The 16,703-nt window shown below is 42.9% G+C and overlaps 1 protein-coding gene across 5 annotated transcripts in view; it reads right to left on the bottom strand.

Annotated features, from left to right (window-relative positions):
* Nucleotides 1-677: 677 nt before the first annotated feature.
* Nucleotides 678-16,703, bottom strand: part of CASP7 (caspase 7) — a 40,528-nt gene continuing 24,502 nt past the window's right edge. For all 5 annotated transcript variants that reach the window (XM_020913665.2, XM_070470216.1, XM_070470217.1 and 2 more), the window contains 5 exons: nucleotides 9,486-9,622; nucleotides 8,754-8,882; nucleotides 5,843-6,018; nucleotides 5,163-5,292; nucleotides 678-2,493 (listed from right to left, as the gene is read on the bottom strand). In XM_020913665.2, coding sequence (XP_020769324.1) covers nucleotides 2,270-2,493; nucleotides 5,163-5,292; nucleotides 5,843-6,018; nucleotides 8,754-8,882; nucleotides 9,486-9,622 — 796 coding nt within the window. In that variant the 3' untranslated portion in view covers nucleotides 678-2,269. The remainder of the gene's footprint in view (nucleotides 2,494-5,162; nucleotides 5,293-5,842; nucleotides 6,019-8,753; nucleotides 8,883-9,485; nucleotides 9,623-16,703) is intronic.

Below are 16,703 nucleotides of genomic sequence, written 5' to 3'. Positions count from 1 at the left end.
TGATTTATATCTCGGGACTAAGGAGCATGAGGTAATATTCATAATTTATAAACTTAATACCTGTGACTGCTCAGAGAACTAAAAAAAAAAATTAATGCTGACGTTAATTAATGCTGATCATGTCTGTCTATTTAATGAAGATTACAAGGCAAATAACTAGAGTACTATGGTTTTTACTTCAAATTACAATACACTTGGGCATATTCTAAGATAGGGAACTTTAATAGGATGGCCTATTTCCCAAAGAACAGCCAGTGAATTCTGAAAACAGTGGGGTAGATGCTTGTTGATTTTCTTGATTCATGATCACCACTTATGTTTTGAACATTTGGTATATTTTAGATGGCAGGAAACCAGGGACAAGTCTAAGAAACTGGCCTTAAATTAGTTCTCTCATTGAAAGAAGATACTTTTACACCATCTGATTTTGTTGCCAAATTAATAAATGCCAGTCCATCACAAACAGCTTTACAAGTTCATTAACCATTTACATGAAAATTTTCAGCTTCCTAAGTGATTATTTACTTGTTTTATTAGTGTCCTAGCTTCAAAAGAAATCATGAATTATGTTTTGTGTTGAGTTCAAGTCATAGGCTCAGTTCTTATCCTGTTTTCTCATTTTCCAACTGCCATAAAAAAAAAAAAAGACACTTCAAAAGGAAAGCAAATTGAGCAGATTAGGAATTAAACAATCACATTTTAATCAATAAATATAAACACTTGTTAACAAGTCACTAGGCAAAATAAAACAGTAATTTATAAAGAATTCAAAAGAGAATACCACCTTGAAAACACAGTGCAAACATTTTGCTATAAACCTTTTTCCATTTAGAGAATCAGAGGTAACAAAAATTTACTCAGAATAAGGCTTGGTATAACCTAAAAAGTTCCAGGTAGATTATAAAGCTAAAACAGATGATTTTGCACATAGTAGGTAATAACACAGATTGTCTGACAACTCAATGAATAAATGACTGAATGGATGAATCACTCAACACAGGGAATAGAATTCCTTCTATTCACATTGTCAGCCAGGCCCATAACCATTTCTCATTCCTTCTCTGCCTCACTATGCCTGGCTATGCTCTGTATTGCAGATCACACTTCCCAGGGCCTTTGCCAGATGGCTTCCAGGTAGAGCTGGAAGGGGAAGGTGTTGAAGGAAGACTACAGGGCAGGAGGAGAGGTGGAAAAAATCAGGGAATTTTTCCATGTCTGACTCATCTGGTGTTGCTTCATCTTGGGCAGTGGCTTTGTCCCTGCCATTGCTTCACTTCCTACAACTCCCGGGTGGTCCAGTTCCCACCAGGCAGCCCCACCATGGTTCCAGCTCCTGTGCAGGATCCCAGTTTCTGGACTTAAGGAACCACACCTCCTCATAAGCCTATGTGACAACGCACATGCATGTTAAGTCACCTCTGTGGTGTCCGACTCTGTGACTCTATGGCCTATAGCCCATCAGGTTCCTCTGTTCATGGGATTCTCCAGGCAACACTGGAGTGGGTTGCCATGCCCTCCTCCAGGGGATCTTCCTGACCCAGGGATTGAACCCGAGTCCTTACCTCTCCTGCAATGGCAGGTGGGTTCTTTATCACTAGTGCCACCTGGGTTACAGCTTCCTTTCATCTATCTTCTCTTTCATCATCTACGTATGTCAATTTCCTCTATTAAATTCCCTCTACTGAAATACCTAAAACGGTTTCTGTTTTCTTGACTGGATCCTGACTGCCACATATTAGAATCATTTTATTTTTTTCCCCTCTTAACATACCTGGGAATTTTTGCACAAGAATCTTCCCTATGTCAATGAAAAATTCACTCAAACTGCATTCGATATCCCACTTTCTGCAATACAGGCGAATGAACATCCCTTTGGCTGTTTTTTGTCAAGGACTCTCTTTGCCAGGTACGAATATGACTCTGACAGTCTACCAAAGTCACCACCAGTCACGGTGGACACAGTCAAAAGTCATCTGCAGAGGTCATTTTTGTTGTATGTACTAAGTGCGACAACAAGGAGAAAGACAAACAGAAAATGAATCTTGAGAGAAAAAGTCATCAAACAGATAACAATGTAAAAAAAATGTCTCTGAAAATTCAGAGACCTTAAGACAGCACCAGTTTCTTTCCCATTGAATCAATAATTTTCCTGAAATTAAAGTCTTATAGAATTTCTGGATCTTTTAAGAGCATTACAAAAAAAATTTCTGATTCATCAACAAATGATTTGTAGCTTCTCAGCTGGAATGCACCCCTGGAATGGTTATCTTCAGAAGTAGAGTTCCTTGGTGAGCATGGAGACCACACATGGGATCTGCTTCTTCTCGTGGAAGCGTGGGTCATCAGACTGGGATTCAAAGTGCCTGGCCACCCTGTCATTCACCCTGGTGAGGATCTGCAAGATCTCCAGGCTCTTCCCGTGCTCATTTAGGATGGAGCAGAGGGCCTGCACAAACCAGGAGCCACTCCCTGGGTTCCTCCATGAATAATAGCCTTCAACAGGAGAAAAGAAAGAAGATGAAGTCAGCTGACCCGGCTGCTGCTTTGCTCACTACCCAGAAGGAGCTGTCTGTGACTGGAGCCTTCACATGTGCTCTTCTGAAATGACAGCAGTCCCCACTTACTCATATGGGATATGTGTCCTCCAAACTCTGTACTACCGGGAATCATTCTAAAACACAAATCTCATGTTGTCTCTGAGAAATGGAATATTTCCTGCCATATCAGTAAACAAGGATGTCATAGTCATCAGTGACTGCAGCCCTCCAATGTGAGCTGGTGAGCCCAAAGGGCACTCAGGAAGGAGAAGAATACCTGTGATCTAGCAGCCATCAGACTGCAGCCACTTCCGATGGTGAGCCTCAAGGGAGCTCAGGTTGTGAAAAACACAGGATACTGGCCCCAATAGTTGATGTATATGAAAGGAGTGATTTCAGGCAGCTCAGACTCTCACATCTTCCCATACATAGAGAAAAGCACTACATTAATTTGGGTTATCTGGTTTTCTTTAATTAACAATGGTCTTTTGATGTTCAAACTACCTGTCCTTTGTTGCACATAGAGGTTATACAACTTCTATATAACCTGGCTCCTTCCCTTGTCTCCTTGGAGTTTTCCCAAGATTACTTGAGATGCTATCTCCCGGGCTTAAGTCCTAAAAATTTCCATGTAATAAAACATAACTCTCAAGTTTTAGGTTGTGAATATTTTTTAAGTCGACGTCCCTCTCTCACCTAAAACAGTTCCTTCTGTATAAGGGTGAAATTTAGGCTACTTAGGACATCCCGCAGGGCCCACCACAATTGGGCCCCCATTTCCCTGTCTAGGTTTAAAACTTGTTCATGCCCAGTCCTGCAGTCATGAACAGTTGGACACAACTTGGCTAATGAACAACAACAAAAACATGCCCAGTCACACCCTGTGCTATGGCCTCTCTCCCCTCCCTGGGCCACATGAGTGAAGAGGCAGTGATCTACAAGCTAGGATAACAGCTCTCATCAGAAGCCACAATGCCTGGCACCTTGATCTCAACCTCCAGAACTGTGAAAAATGAACTTCTGCTCCCCAGCCTGTGGACTCACGTTACAGCTGCCTGAAAAGACTAATACATCTTGTGGTCCAGCTCTTGAGTTTTACCAATGCATTGAGACACCTGCCCCTGGGCACTCTGTCTGATAAGCCATCGTGCCCTTCATCCTGTTATTTGATTTTTTAAGACTCGGTTATAGAAGTTCTTTCCTAGGAAGCCTCTCTCACCTGCTTCCCTAGAGTTCAGCCTTAGTATTCACCCTTCTTCCTCCAGTTCTGCCAGACCTGGCTTAGGGTCTTTCCAACTCGACTGACAGGTTGGATTGCACAACTATATGCTCCCATGACTATACCTTCCTCTCAAGGGCAGGAACCAAATTTCCTTCTTACAGGATTTTTAAAACTTGTGAAGTTCTCATTCTCACAAAATCCCATCTGTACATCTTGCCAGAGTTGGCTTTCCAAACACAACAGCCAACTTACTGTAACCGATACTTCTATACCAAGCCCTGGACAAAGTACTACTACAGCTGGGAGAATTCTGAGTGATGGTTTTGACCCCAAACAATGGAACTTCACTGAACTTGCTCAGGCAAACCCAAACAAGAGGGAGGCTTGCTTGCTGCTGGCATTTCTGGTGCCTGTTTACAGGCTATTGTATAAAGGAATTCTGGTCTGAGCTATAACTCTATTATGTATGAAAATCCCTGTATGACCTTGGGCAGGTCACTTAAACTTACTCAAGCTCAATTTTTTTTCTATCTGTAAAATTAGGACAGAAATAACACCTTTCCTAACTACTACACAATTATTTCAGGGTAAAAGACAGGAACAACACTCAGTAAATAGGTGCCATAGACATGCTTGTTCTTATAATTACCAATAATAATCATCATCATAAATGAGAGAATTCAGCTTTCTCTTGGAGAGAAAAGTGACTGTATCCCCATGGTAAGCAGAACAGTGGCCCTCAGAAATGCTCATGCCATAAAGTAGGGGTCCTCAGGATCTAATGCCTGATGACCTGAGGTGGAGTTGATGTAATAATAATAGAAATAAAGTGCACAGTACATGTAATGTGCCTGAATCATCTGGAAACCATCCACCCCCACCCTGGTCCATGGAAAAACTGTTTTCCACGAGTCATGTTCCTGGTGCCAAAAAGGCTGGGAACTGCTGCCCTAGAGAACTTCACAGATGGGGTTGAGGTCAAGGAAACAAGATGGGGAAATTATCCTGGGATTATCCAGACGGGATAATCTAATCACAGGAGCCCTTATAAGAGGGTCAGAAAGAACAATGTAAGGTTGGAAGGAGGGTCAGGGATGTGAGGCTGCCGGCTTTGAAGCTAGAGGAAGGAGGCCACAGGCCAAGGAGTGCAGGCAGTTCTAAAAATGCTGGGAAAGCAAGGATGTGGATTTGCGCCCCCCTACAGTCTTTAGAAGGAACTGCTGTCCTGCCAACCCATTCTGGAATTCTGACCTCTGGAACTGTAAGATAATACATTTGTGTGTGTTCAGCCACCATGTTTGCGGGGCAATTTATCACTGCCGCAATGGGAAACTAACACAGCTCCAAGTCTCCATTCCGAAGGTGGGATGCATAGTCTGGTTAGCAGACAAGGGACTTGATACCTGGAACTGTGGAATAGGCAAAGAGAAAATCGGCTTCAACTGGGATCTTGTATCGGGGATTGGCATCTGTGTCATTGATAGGTCCTGAGTCAGCCTGGATCCCGTCATCAAGCTCTGTTCCCCGGCAAGCCTAAAATCAAAGCAGAGATGGCTGCATGAAACTGAGAATAGGAACATGTGTGCTATTCATAGCTGTAACCCACTGCAGTCTCAGAACTGTGCTTGGCATGTACCAGCAACACAATGATGTCCAAGATAATCTGAAGATGTGTTGAATTAGCAAGCAGAGCAAATAAAGAGACTATAATGTCTTAAACTCAGATACTTTGTGATCCAATGCCAGTATAAATGCCAAGCATTAGAGGTAGAAAAATACAACCTAAATTTGCATACCCCAATGGAAACAGCATGTAGATTTGTAAAAAATGATACAAGCCAAGTCACTCTGTAATCTTTTTTCATTTCTATTGACTTTGTTTTTTAAAATTATTTTAATAGTTAAAGAAAATTAATTTATTTGTCTGTGCTGGGTCTTAGTTGCAGTTTAGTTGCACTTAGTTATGACATGTGGGATCCAGTTCCCTGACCAGGGATTGAACCTGGGCCCCCGGCATTGGGAAGGCAGAGTCTTAGCCACTGGACCACCAGGGAAGTCTCTATAGACTCCGAAAATGGATTACCTGAATGAAGAAGAGTTTGGGTTTCTCTAACAGGGTTTTGCATCGATCCCCCCTAAAATGGGCTGTCAAGTCCTTTATTGCTGTCTTGCCATCTGTTCCATAAATTAAATTTTCTTCTCCATGACTTAATAAGATGCAGGCGAAGCAGGCTGAATTTCTGTGGTCCTCTTCAGAAGCTGCAAGCAATTGAAACATTGAAAAGTTAAAATATGACTCCTGGGTGTGGGACCTCAGAAGTACTATTCCCTTTCAGTCTGGCAGCTGCCACTGACGAAGAGAGACAGGCAGAGGTGGAGGAGCACCCCTGGAAGATACTGGGGAGAGGTTGGAGGGAGAATTCTAGAATCCCCACTGAGTCTGAAACCAGAATGAGGCTGCCTCACGTGGAAGAGAATCCCACAGGCAAGAAGGCTTCAGGCAGCTCCTGGGAGGCAGCATATTGGGCTGCTAAAGGCCAGGGCCTTGGTTAGGTCTGTGACACGGGGCAAGCTGCTTAACCATTTTGTGCCTTGGTTTTCTTGTCTGTAAAATGGAGCTACCCATTAAATGGGTTGATAGTTGCAAAGCAGCACATGAGTATCAAGCAAGTATTTGTTAAAGAAGATAAAACACACTAAGTGAAACAAGACACTGGCTAAAGAAAAGATGCTCTATGATTTCATGTACATGAGGTTCCTGGGGTGATCAGGTTCACCAAGGCAGAAAGCAGAATGGTGGCTACCAGGGGTTGAGGGGATGGTAAATGGGGCATTAGGGTTTCATGGGAACAGAGTTTCAGTTGTGCAAGATGAAAAGAGTTCTTCTGGAGGCGGGTGGTGGCGGTTACCAAACAATGTGAATCTATTACTTTTACTGAAAAGAAAAGAAAGTGTTAGTCGTTTAGTAGTGTCCGACTCTTTGAGATCCCATGAATTGTAGCCCAGCACGTTCCTGGAGTGGGTTGCCATTTCCTCCTCCAGGGGATCTTCCCGACCAGGATCAAATGTGGATCTCTTATGTCTCTCCTGCATCGGCAGGCGGGTTCTTTACCACTAGCGCCACCTGGGAATCCCCAATAAGTTGGCTTAGCTTGATCTCATTTAAGGTTCCATGGTTCTAACTAACTAGCTAGCTAGAACTATGTACTATAAACTTTCTTCTTCTCTTCTCTTCATCAGTGATGAGAGAAGAGTAAGATTCAGAATTTCTTAATTCCCCGGCAGTTGAGTGGTTAGGACTCCATGCTCTGACTGCTGAGGGCCTGGGCTTGATTCCTGGTTGAGGAGCTAAAATTCCACAAGCTGCGATGTGGCCAAAAAAATAATAGTAGTAAAAGAATTTCCTGAACACCTACTACAGCAGTGATCTAGGTACTTTGCCCGAGTTATCTTACTTAACCTCTACAAGAGCCCCTTGAAGTAGGCCTCATTTATTTTTATTTCACTGATAAAAAGTGGCATCTCAGAGATGTCCTAGAACTTTGCCCTGTCAAGAGAAATCACCACCTTGCTATTTTGATAGGACAATAAATGAGAATTCTGTGATCCTGACATGACCTGGGCTCAGGTGGAATAATCTGCTTTTTAAAAAATATTTATTTTTATTTACTTATTTGGCTGTGTGGAATCCTAGCAGTATGTGGGATCTTCGATCTTCCTTGTGGAATGTGGAAGTTCTCTAGCTGTGGCATATGAAGACTTAGTTGTGGCATGTGGGAAATAATTCCCTGACCAGGGATCGAACCTGGGCCCCCTGCTTTGGGAGCATGCAGTCTTAGCCACCTGACCTCCAGGGAAGTCCCAGTATAACTCACTTTTCATAAGAACAGAAACTACCATTGGGACAAGTCCTTACATCTGTATAGGACATTACCCTTCTCAAATCAAGCTCACAAGCTTTCCCTCAGCTAATGCTGACTGCAACCCCAAGAAGCAGGACTTGCTATATCATGATCCACATTTCAGGAAAGCAAAAAACCAGGAGGGCACAGGCACCCTGCCTTGCTCACCCAGCTGCTCAAACTTGGACTAGACCCCAAACATGTACTTGTGATTTCCAGTCTGCCTACTAGGGTACCGAAGGTCGGCTCTTAAGATCCTTGTTTGAAGAAGTAAGGAAAAGATGCCTGGTTTTTAAAAATGTAAGAGAAGGGTACTTAAGAGAGAGTGTTATAAGGTGGGGGGAGGGATCTTTTCCTTGTTTAGCTGCACACCTAAGAAAAGCAGCAGTGTTTGAAACTGTCTACCCTCTGCCCATGCGTCACTGTCTAACAGGCTGGGAGGGTGTTACTTTCAATTATTTGCCCTAATATGAGAATATCATAGGTAGCTTCCACTAGATAGGTGTGGGGTAATAGAAAACATAATTGTTCTGGAACTTGTTAATGCTTGAGTTTTGGTTCTGCTCCTCCTAACTGCCTTCAGTATGACCCTTATACTCTCTCTAAAGCTCTATCCCTACATCTATGAAATGGGCATGATGATGTTGTTGGCCAACACAGCAGGGGTTCCATTAAAGATCTAAAGAAGCAATTCTGTGAATGTGTTGTGTAAGAAATAAGGTAGTTCTGAAGTGTATGGGGATTATTATTCTCTATCTGTCACCAGTGAAAATTTATACTTAAACTCTGTTCTGGACAGAAAGGTAAGATTTGCTACTTTCCTAGGAATTAGCCTTTTGAAATTGAGACTGTTCTGTGGGTATAGAACCTATTGCTGTGAGGTAAGCTGCTTTCCTCCTTTTAGGGGGAGATCTAAGTTTACCGAGAGAGACGGGTGTCCTGGAGACAGGTATGGAGTCACCTGGAGGAAGGAAAGGCTTCCCACGCTGAGATCCTTCCCCCCGTCATGTGAAGGCAGCTTCTCAGATCAGGTGGGGCCCTGCTCTGCTCGGGAGCAGGAAGATGACTGAAGGAGGAGGGGCATGAGTGTACCTTTTTTCAGCAGATCTTGCATCTTGGCACAAGAACAGTCGTTATAGACAGACACATCGAAACCCAGACTCCGGAAGCACTTGAAAAGAGCCTCTGCATCTTTGTCTGTGCCATTGCGGACACCCATTCCTGTGGGGATCAAGCGCCGACTTCACCGATGGCCACCACATACACAAAAGGTGAGCACCCCCCCCCGCCCCCCGCAAAAGGTAAGCCTCTTCATGCGGCTTGGACTCATGCTCGGTCAGGTCCGACTCTTTGCTACCCCATGGTCTGCAGCCCACCAGGCGTCTCTGTCCATGGGGACTCTCCAGGCGAGAATACTGGAGTGGATTGCCATTTCCTCCTCCAGGGGATCTTCCCCATCCAGGGATCAAACCTGCATCTCCTGTGGCTCCTGCATTGGCAGGCAGATTCTTTACCACTAGCACCACATGGGAAGCCCCACCACCTGGCTCAGCCAACGCCAAACAGCCCGCCCCACTGCTTCACCTTCTGAGTCCTTTGGTCCAAGTCTCACATCTGCTAATCCACATGATGGGAATCTCAAACTGAAAGTTCCCAGTTTTCCCTCATCCCTCTCTCCTGAACACGTGACACCACCTGCAGAGGGGCTGTCTGCTATAGCAGGTAGACATAGAGGTCTGCTGACAAATGCATCATATAAGTCTGAACGAAGCTGAAGAAAGTGGAAGGGAACAGAAGAGCTGAGCCCATGACCCCAGCACCCACCTGTTATTCTGTCGAAGTTCTTGTTGTTTATGATGATGCATTTGCCCACCTTCTCAAAATTCATGTTATACTGATATGAAGGCACTCGGTCCCGGGGGGTGTTGACTGATTTCCCTGAGTCAATTTTCTTCTTCTTACTGGGGAAATATAAAGCCAGTCAGGGGCTATCGAAGATGTCAAGACAGTAATGACCTCTTGATTTTACTACTAGCATAAAAGGGATACCTAAGAAAGCTGCAGTGTCTGTGGGGAAAAAAAAGACCTGGGGTAGACAGATTGTTCTGTTTAACTGTCATATTTAAAATGAATAGGATCTCCTGCTTAATTTCATTAGATGCTACAGAAATGCCAACTGAAATCATAATGTGATACCAGTAGGTTCCTTACAAGTGCTACAGGGTGTTCGGCACCTGGAGTTACTATCTGTTGCTGGGGGAGCCCGCTTTGTACATCCCTCTGTGGAAACTGGCAGAATCTACTAAAACTGAACTTAAACATATCCCTTTGAGAGACCCATTCCACTCCTGGGTATCCAGCCCAGAGGAGAGCAGATGTTTGCGTAAGGACAGAGCCACACATGTGCATAGCAGTACTGTTCAGTAACAGCCCCAAACAGGGAGTAATCCAAATGTCCATTTACAGCAGAATGGGCTAACTGTGGAATATTCATACAGTGCAATACTATAGACACGGAGATGTGCGTTCAGACCACCGCAATCAAGCAAATGTTACAATAAAGTGAGTCAGATGATTTTAGTTTTTTTGTTTCCCAGTGTATATAAAAGTTATGTTTACACTATACTGTAGTCTACTATATGCAACAGCATTATTTCTTAAAAAAAAATGTAGGTATACTTTTATTAAAAAGTACTTTATTGCTGACTTCCCTGGTGGTCTAATGCCTACTGCTACTGCTGCTGCTAAGTCACTTCAGTCGTGTCCGACTCTGTGTGACCCCATCCCTGGGATTCTCCAGGCAAGAACACTGGAGTGGGTTGCCATTTCCTTCTCCAATGCATAAAAGTGAAAAGTGAAAGTGAAGTCGCTCAGTCATGTCTGACTCTTCGCGACCCCATGGACTGCAGCCTACCAGGCTCCTCCGTCCATGGGATTTCCCAGGCAAGAGTACTGGAGTGGGGTGCCATTGCCTTCTCCGGGTCTAATGCCTAAGTCTCTCCCAAATGCTGGGGGCCTGGGTCTGATCCCTGGTCACGGAAATAGATCCCACATGCCACAACAGAAGATCCTGCATGCCGCAATGAAGACTGAAGATCCCACGTGCTGCAACTAACACTCGGCACTGCCAAATAAATTAATAAGTAATTTTAAAAACTGCTAAAATATTCTAACCATCATCTGACAACATAGGGTTTGTCACAAGCCTTCAGTTTGTAAAAAAAAAAAAATACATGATCTGTGATGATGATGAACAGAGTGCATTGAAACACATGCCTACAATAACGAGATGAATAAACTACGACAACACACAGCCATGTGGATGCATCTCGAACAGATAATACTGAGTGAAAGGACCTAGACATAAAGGGTACATAAGTGTGTGCACTTCTCGGTATGGATGTTATCATTCAGTTAACATTTCCATTAAAGGGGGGAAAAGGAACAGTAACTTAAAATGGAAAGTAGGCCCCTTCCAATCTCCAGACACTGACCATTCAGTTTTCTAAGAGTCAGGCACACAGGCACTGAAGCTAGAACCTGGGGCAATGTTGAGAGAGTAGAGGAAAAAAACATCAGATGTGAGTGGGGAGCTGCATCGCTAGTCACCCACCTGAATGTAAATTCCATGAGAGAAAATATATATGCTATCATATTTATATACATATTTATCATATATATATTCTGAAAATAAAATCTCTTCTGAAAAATTGCAGAATCCCCAATACCTAGAACAATGCCTGATTTGTAAGTTGCTCAATAAATATTTTGCTGTAAGCTACAGATCAATATCCTTCATGAATATAGATGCAAAAATCCTTGATGAAATCTTACAAGCCAATTCTGCAATCTATAAATAGGATTATACACCATGACCAAGTATGATTGATCCCATGAACACAAGGTCAATTTAACATCCAAAAATCAATCCATGTAACCCATCATATTAACAGAATAAAGGACAAAACCTATGTGATAAACTCAGTTGGTGCAAAAAAGCATTTGACAAAACCCAATACCCTGCTGGGTTAAATTCACCCACTCCAGTCCATTTTAGTTCGCTGATTCTTAAAATGTCAATGTTCACTCTTGCCATCTCCTGTTTGGCCACTTTCAATTAACCTTGATTCATACCCCGAACATTCCAGGTTCCTATGCATATTGTTCTTTATAGCATCAGACGTTACTTCCATCACCAGTCTCATCCACAACTGGGTGTTGTTTTTGCTTTGGCTCTGTCTCTTCATTTTTTCTGGAGTTATTTCTCCACTGATCTCCAGTAGCATATTGGGCACCAGCCAACCTGGGGAGTTCATCTTTCAGCGTCCTATCTTTTTGCCTTTTCATACTGTTCATGGGGTTCTCAAGGCAAGAATACTGAAGTGGTTTGCCATTCCCTTCTCCAGTGGACCATGTTTTGTCAGAACTCTCCATCATGACCTGTCTGTCTTGGGTGGCCCTACATGGCATGGCTCATAGTTTCATTGAGTTAGACAAGGCTGTGGTCCATGTGATCAGTTTGATTGGTTTTCTGTGACTGTGGTTTTCATTCTGTCTGCCCTCTGATGGATAAGGATAAGAAGCTTATGGAAGCTTCCTAACGGGAGAGACTGACTGAGGGGGAAACTGGGTCTTATTGTGATGGGCAGGGCCATGCTTAGTAAATCTTTAATCCAATTTTCTGTTGATGGGCAGGGTTGTGTTCCTTCCCTTGTTTCTTTGACCTGAGGCTAAACTATGATGGAGGTAAGAATCCCTTAAAAGAAATGGAGCAGCCCTCATAATCAACATAAGAGTACAAAATGCAGTACTTGGATGCAATCTCAAAAATGACAGAATAATCCCTGTTCCTTTCTAAGGCAAACCATTCAATATCATGGTAATCCAAGTCTATGCCCCAACCAGTAATGCTGAAGAAGCTGAAGGTGAATGGTCCTATGAAGACCTACAAGACCTTCAAGAACTAACACCCAAAGAAGATGTCCTTTTCATTATAGGGGACTGGAATGCAAAAGTAGGAAGTCAAGAAATACCTAGAGTAACAGGCAAATTTGGCCTTGGAGTACAGAATGAAGCAGGGCAAAAGCTAAGAGTTTTGCCAAGAGAACACACTGGTCATAGCAAACACCCTCTTCCAAAAACACAAGAGAAGACTCTACACATGGGCATCACCAGATGGTTGACACCAAAATCAGATCGATTGTATTCTTTGCAGCCAAAGATGGAGAAGCTCTATAGAGTCAGCAAAAACAAGACCAAGAGCTGACTGTGGCTCAGATCATGAACTCCTTATTGCCAAGTTCAGACTTAAATTGAATAAAGTAGGGAAAACCACTAGACCATTCAGGTATGATCTAAATTAAATCCCTTATGATTATACAGTGGAAGTGACAAATAGATTCAAGGGATTAGATCTGATAGAGTGCCAGAAGAACTATGGATGGAAGTTTGTGACACTGTACAGGAGGCAGTGATCAAGACCATCCCCAAGAAAAAGAAATGAAAAAAGGCAAAATGGTTGTCTGAGGAGGCCTTACAAATAGCTGAGAAAAGGAGAGAGCTGAAAGGCAAAGAAGAAAAGGAAAGATATACCCATTTGAATGCAGAGTTCCAAAGAATAGCAAGGAGAGATAAAAAAGCCTTCCTCAGTGATCAATGCAAAGAAATAGAGGAAAATAATAGAGTGGGAAAGACTAGAGATCTCTTCAAGAAAATGAGAGATACCAAGGAACATTTCATGCAAAGACAGGCATGGTAAAGGACAGAAATGGTATGAACTTAACAGAAGCAGAAGACATTAAGGTGAGGTGGCAAGAATACACAGAACTGTACAAAAAAGATCTTCATGAACCAGATAACCCAGATGGTGTGATCACTCACCTGGAACCAGACATCTTGGAATGAGAAGCCAAATGGGCCTTAGGAAGCATCACTGCGAACAAAGCTAGTGGAGGTGATGGAATTCCAGTTGAGCTATTTCAAATCCTAAAAGATGATGCTGTGAAAGTGCAGCACTCAATATGCTAGCAAATTTTAAAAACTCAGCAGTGACCATAGGACTGGAAAACGTCAGTTTTCATTCCAATCCCAAAGAAAGGCAATGCCAAAGAATGCTCAAACTACCACAAAACTGCACTCATCTCACATGCTAGCAAAAAAAATTCTCCAAGTCAGACTTCAATAGTACATGAACCGTGAACTTCCAGATGTTCAAGCTGTATTTAGAAAAGGCAGAGGAACCAGAGATCAAATTGCCAACATCCTCTGGATCATCGAAAAAGCCAAAGAGTTCCAGAAAACATTCTATTTCTGCTTTATTGACTACACTAAAGTCTTTGACTCTGTGGATCACAACAAACTGGAAAACTCATGCAGGTCAAGAAGCAACAGTTAGAACTGGACATGGAAAAATAAGACTGGTTCCAAATTGGGAAAGGAGTATGTCAAGCCTGTATGTTGTCACCCTGCTTATTTAACTTATATGCAGAGTACATCATGTGAAATGCTGGGCTGAATGAAGCACAAGCTGGAATCAAGATTGCTGGGAGAAATATCAATAACCTCAGATACGCAGATGACACCACCCTTATGGCAGAAAACAAAGAACAACTTAAGAGCCTCTAGATGAAAGTGAAAGAGAAGAGTAAAAAGTTGGCTTAAAACTCAACATTCATAAAACTAAGATCATCACATCTGGTTCCATCACTTCACGGCAAATAGATGCGGAAACAATGGAAACAGTGACAGACTTCTAACCAGTCAGTCCCAAAGGAAATCAGTCCTGAATGTTCACTGGAAGGGCTGATACTGAAGCCAAAACTCCAATACTTTGGCCACCTGATGTGAAGAATTGACTCACTGGAAAAGACCCTGATGCTGGAAAGATTGAAGGTGGGAGGAGAAGGGGATGACAGAGGATGAAATGGTTGGACGGCATCATCAACTCAATGGATATGAGTTTGAGCATGCTCCGGTAGATGGTGATAGACAGGGAAGACTGGCATGCTGCAGTCCATGGGGTCTCAAAGAGTTGGACATGACTGAGTGACTGAACTAAACTGAACACCCTGCTATGAGAAAAATGATAATCGGATTAGGATTACAATGGAACTCACTTAGCCTGCAAAGGGCATCTATGAAAACCCCACTGCTAATATCATACTTAATGAAATAAAATTTATATTTTTAGGCAGGGCAAGAAAAAATTAAACACAAACTCTCTGTGTTTGTTTGGGCCTCCCCCCGCTTCCTAATGTGCAGTAAGCCTCTGCATTATACATTAACCAGGGCTCTTATAGGATGGGGCTGCCTGCTCAGCTGCAAAGATCAATACTTCTTTTTTCTTCTGATGCTAGCAATGTATATAGCATTCTTTCCTGACTCTGCGGGGGGTCATGGTGACTTGCTGCTGGCTTTGTATGTGCTTACCTGGACTATGTGTCTTTGGTGAACTTCATGTGAAATACCAGTATGTCATTTTTTAAAAAATTAAGTTATTTATTTGGCTGCTTTGGGTCTTAGTTGTGGCATGTGGAATCTTTGTTGAGGCACGCGGGATCAGTAGTTGTAGGGTACGGGCTTAGGTGTTCCATAGCACATGGGACTTTAGTTCCTCGACTAGGGATTGAACTCATGTCCTCTGAATTGCAAGGTGAATTCTTCATCACCGGACCACCAAAACCCCCAGTATGCAATTTCGATGTACAATCCTGTGTCTCAAAAATGTATATAATTATGCCTTTGACGTCTAACAGGTAGAGCAGTTCTCAGAGCTTTCTGTGAATCTGCTTCCCGGAGTACAATTCTCAAGTTCCAAAATTTCTGTTTTTTCTGACTTGATAATTAACTGAATTTTCATGACATACTTAATAATGAAAGGCTAAATGCTTCCCGCTTGAGATCAGGAAAAAGTCGAACATATCCACTCCTGCCACTTCTACTAAATACTGCAAGAGAGGTTTTAGTTGACACAATCAGGATTTAAAAAGTGTCATATGAATGAATGAATCAGGTTTTGTTTGCTCATTTGGCGGACATGGAAACTGAGGTCCACAGAGAGGCAGGGAGTTGTCCAAGGTCACCCAACTAGTGATTGGCGGAGTGGGACCATCCCAGGTCTCCTCCTTCAAGTCAGAGTTCCAGAGTCCTATGCCCTTGAGTATTTGTTAGAGTGATGTGTCCACCACCCTCCCAAAGCTCTGATCAAAAGTTGGAAGAAGGAGCTTCTTTGGTGGTTAAGTGGTTAAGACTACCTTTAATGCAGGGGATGAGGTTTCAATTCCTGGTCAGGGATCTAAGCTCCCACATGCCTTGCAGCCAAAACCCAGAACTTAAAACAGAAGTAATGCTGTAGCAAATTCAATAAAGACTTTAAAAATGGTTCATATTAAAACAAATTTTTTAAAAAGTTGAAATAAGTAAAATGAAAGTGAAAGCTGAGCTTGTTCCCTGGTCCAAGGGTCCTTTACTCTGAGTTTTCATTCAGTGTTACCTGAGTTTATCAGAATCTGAAAGGAGGTGGCCTTTCCCCTCCTACTCTGGCCCAGATTACAGATGAGTTGTGTAAGTTTAATATTCAGATTCCTTATTGCTGTTTTCAGCTTCAACGTGACTTTATCTTCTACTTTTATAAGGTCAAATTTCTTGTGTTGTATTTTCTTGTGTTTTATTTCTAAAAGAGAAATGTCCTCGGTCTGGTCTCTCCTTCCAAAGACTCCCTCTCCTTTGTTTCCTGTCTGTTTACAGGGCTGATGGCAATTTTCCTTCATCCTACTTCCCCCAGGCCTTCCCTGGTGGTGCAGTGGTAAAGAATCTGTCTTCAATGCACGAGACACGGCTTCAATACCTGGGTCGGAAGATTCCCCAGAGAAGGAAATGGCAACCCACTCCAGTACTCCTGCCTGGAGAATCCCATGGACAGAGGAGCCTGGCGGGCTATAGTCCATGGGGTCACAAAGAGTTGGATACGACTGAGCGACTAAACAATTTCCCCCAGAGAGGCAGTACAAAAGAGCCCTGGACTTGGGGTCAGACAGAGGTCTG

This window comes from Odocoileus virginianus, chromosome 7, assembly GCF_023699985.2.
Source record: "Odocoileus virginianus isolate 20LAN1187 ecotype Illinois chromosome 7, Ovbor_1.2, whole genome shotgun sequence".
Lineage (NCBI taxonomy): Eukaryota > Metazoa > Chordata > Mammalia > Artiodactyla > Cervidae > Odocoileus > Odocoileus virginianus.
This window is presented reverse-complemented; position numbering and strand designations above follow the sequence as displayed.